Raw genomic sequence first — 3,711 nt, forward strand, 5'->3', positions numbered from 1 at the left:
GAACCGCTGGTTTTATGGACATAGCTCTATTCCAGCACTTCAGCAGTAAAACTACAATGAAGTCCCTCAAAGTTAAAAATACCCAATAAAACTCAACAGGCAAGGTCATTATTTTGACCTGACAGAGAAGACATGTCACTTGTTCCCACAGAGAATCTCTTACCTTGCTGACACAAACAAGACACCTTTCAGTCTGCCTGTTCTTTCCAAAGCTATGTTTGCTGTGACAGGGATTTGTAACACTGGCCAAGCTTACACCGCCACCACCAAATAAAACACTAAAGACCAGAGGAAACGTAAGTGCAGAGCCTGCCGCAGCCTCTCCCGTGGAGCCACAGCTCCCCCAGGGGACCAGGCCGGTTGTCCATACTGCGCTCCCAGGACTGACCTTCTGCCCAAATCCTACTCATCAGTGCAGGTTCCTGCGAGATTTGCCAGGTCAGTCCTTGCCCAGGGTGCAGAAACAGGCAGTCAGGATGGCAGCCACGGGGGGAAGGTATCTTCCCTCTTCCTACCTTTCCCTTTGAAAAATGGAAGTGAACACATCAGCAGTTGAGAGTGTTGGCTGTAATGTCAGAGGATAAATCTATGACACACTCACACCTGAGTGACTGAAACTTCGTACCATGGTGGTTAGAAAGGGAACGTTTGCAACATCAGCTGATTTTGCCCTTTCTCCTGGTAAGGATCCACACACTTACCACGGAAGTTCTGATCTTCTACAGGTACAACATACAACAGCTCTGTCACAAAAGCAAAACTGAAAACTCCAGCAGTAATGCAAAGGAGGTATTTATTGTCAAGTAGCATTGTATCAAAGTCAGTCAGCAAACACCACAGTAACTAATAAAATACAGGAGAATGTCTCATGAATACACAGGATTTTAGTTTCTGACATCTTCAAAACAAATTTTTTGGTTTCGCTGACAGGAAATGACGAAGGAACCAGACATGTATGGGGACAATAACTACAGGCAAAATAAACTGTTTGCAAATCGAGCTGTTCACTGAATGTCTAATCACCTCCTTTTTTTTATTCATATTTGAGGGTTTGGGCTTTTTTTTTCTTGTCCGAGATTTTTAAGTTTGGTACTTCAGGCACCAGGTTTCTAAATGTTTATTCTCTGGACTGGCAATAGTGGTTTACTCCACTGAGAAGATAAACAATTAGCTTAAAGTTTAATGTTACAGACAAATGACTTATGTTTCTGGTAATTACTCTAATTGGGGGAGCAAGTTTTTTCATGAAGCAAATTATGAAATTGCTTGTTTGCTTAGTACTAGTCAAGCACACTAATGTTTCAGAGCTATGAAAACAATGCTGTTCTCTCCATCCCAGCCACTCAAACCACAGGATACAATCTGAAGTTACCAGCACAAGTGCAGCTCTTGGAAGAAAATTAAAAAGCCCCATGAGACCCCAAAACACAGCCCAGTTACTTCAGAAACGGTAATAGTGCAGGATTAACCCACTGCGTGGGGAATAGCAAGGCCCCTAACTGGTTCTCTCAAAGTTCTCAAACACAACACATTCAAGTTTAATGGTAAACAATGATACAAGGAAAACAACAGAAATCAGCCTCCCTTTTAGGGGCAGAACACCCTGAAGGCGAGCTGTTGCAATCATGCACCTTTCTTTCAAACAAACATTGGAAGGCAGTAGGAATCCTGGACTAAAACACACCTTCTTGGGACTCGTAATGGAAATCACAGACCGATTTATAATTGCTCTGCCTTTCACCACCAATGTACCTTCAAATAACTCCTGCAAATTACATTCCAACAAAGTGCTTCAGGCTCAAGTGAACCATCTTTAAGAGCGACCTTAGCTCGGTAATGTCATCGTCAATTAACATTCTAACATGGCCAACATGCCTCCAGTAACTGTTTTCTAAGTTACACCCAGGTAATGGAATGTGTGTTTGGTACAAAAATGCTGACAGCAACTCTGGGTGTCACAAGGCACCTGCCAGCTGTAGGTCACCTGGGACCCGCACCGGTGGAAACCATCCAGTTCTCCCCAAAGAGCAAAACCAAGATAAATGGGGAAAGTAGCAGCTAAGTCACACCTGATGGGAATTCTGTCTTCTTCTAGTCCCCTGACACCGTAAGTTTATCATGTCATTCTACATTCACTTTGTCAACAGGAAAGCTGCTAGACCTATTAAACCCTGGTTAAGTGTAAGTTTATTTATCCCATGAAGATGCAGGTAGTTAAGACAGTAACATTTACTTCAGATCATGTTTGTTACATAGCCAAGGTGTCCACTGAAAATGACAATACATATCTGTAACTCAGAGTGCCTGAGGTGGCTTCCACCAAGCTCTCACCCCTGATGCTCTTCATCAGCAACCTGTTGCTGGAGCCTGGGTTTGTTAGGATTGTGTTCAATCAACCACTCAGCAAGCCAAATCTGTGAACAAAAAACCCAAACATTTTCAGTTGTCTCTTGTCTTCTATTAAGCGCACAGGAGAATATTAAAAGCAGTATTTGAAAGCTCTGACACAGACACTCTCCCACTGTGCTGCAAAATTACGACCTTTCAGAAAAAATGGACATAGAAATTATGTTTTTTCAAAATGTTCTTTTAAATCTTCATAGCTTATATAGCTTTTGAGCAATTCTCAGTGGCCTTTAGAAGAGAACTTCCGCTGGCAACGTCCATCTTTGCATAAGCATGTTCGAGCCATACTTCAAATAATCCAATGAACTGTTTTGGAATGTGGCTGTACAATATGCACAAAACTGCTTAATGAGACATTACTGCTCACAACATTTACAGCTGTTTTATCTAGTAACCAGACATTAAAAGTGCCAGCTTCTGCACTGAAATCACCTCACAGTACCTAAAACTTAAAAACAAAACACGGCCACTTTTGAAATTCATCCTGTAAGTTTTCCAGCACATGGTACTTCAATAAGAATGTGGAAGGTTTGAATGCCCCCAGTCCCAACTTCTCCTGCCCACGTCCTGGCCTGGCCTTAGGCAAATTAACCTTCTGCCTTGATTTCTCCACTTTCAAAGAGAAGTTTTTAACACGTCCTTATTTCCTTCACAGGGCTGTTGACTGTTTCTGGAATGCTGAGTACAACCACCTTCATACCATACTGTGAAGTGAAGGAATGGAGAGAACAGTAGATCCATAAGGTAAGCAACTTTGACTCTCCTTTTACTCCCAGGAGCAAAGAGATGGGTTTGCAAAGAAAGAGACAACAAGCAGAGCAGTAGGACAACCCCCACAGGACAGTCAGCAATAGCAGAACACTAAGAACTCAAGACAGAAATAGAAAACCACCAAATAAACAAACAAAACCAAATCCCCAAAAGTCCAAAAGCCCTTTCCTTTTGGAAAAAAAAATTTAAATGTTCGAGTCTGATTAACTTTATCCTGTGTTATTCAAGGAAGTGGCTGAGACAACCTCTGTGCTGCTAGCAAGAGTTTGAGTGGCCAATTTCTGATGCCATCTTCAAAAAGAAAGAAAAAAAAAAGAACCAAACCACCCCAACTTCAGTTCCTCAGTTCCTGGAAGGTTACTAGAAAAAACCCACATTCCATTCGCTCTCCCTGCAAGGCAGATAACAAGTGGAAAAGCAATAGACAACATGTATTTCTAAAAAAAAAAAAAAAAAACCAAAAACCCAACGTTAATTTTTTTTGCTAAGCCTCTGAAACAGCAAATTTGGCATGTTTTTACCGCCCCCAGTTCT

At 41.8% G+C, this 3,711-nt stretch overlaps 1 protein-coding gene across 1 annotated transcript in view; it reads right to left on the bottom strand.

The window, feature by feature from the left end:
• Nucleotides 1–2,327: 2,327 nt before the first annotated feature.
• NME5 (NME/NM23 family member 5) overlaps nt 2,328–3,711 on the bottom strand; it is a gene marked incomplete at its 5' end in the record, with an annotated part of 4,907 nt that continues 3,523 nt past the window's right edge. Inside the window, one exon of the mRNA XM_010132591.1 lies at nt 2,328–2,414. Within this exon, the coding sequence (XP_010130893.1) occupies nt 2,328–2,414 (87 nt within the window). The remainder of the gene's footprint in view (nt 2,415–3,711) is intronic.

The sequence above is a fragment of the Buceros rhinoceros genome, unplaced genomic scaffold (genome assembly GCF_000710305.1).
Source record: "Buceros rhinoceros silvestris isolate BGI_N320 unplaced genomic scaffold, ASM71030v1 scaffold25893, whole genome shotgun sequence".
In the NCBI taxonomy this organism is placed as follows: Eukaryota; Metazoa; Chordata; class Aves; order Bucerotiformes; family Bucerotidae; genus Buceros; species Buceros rhinoceros.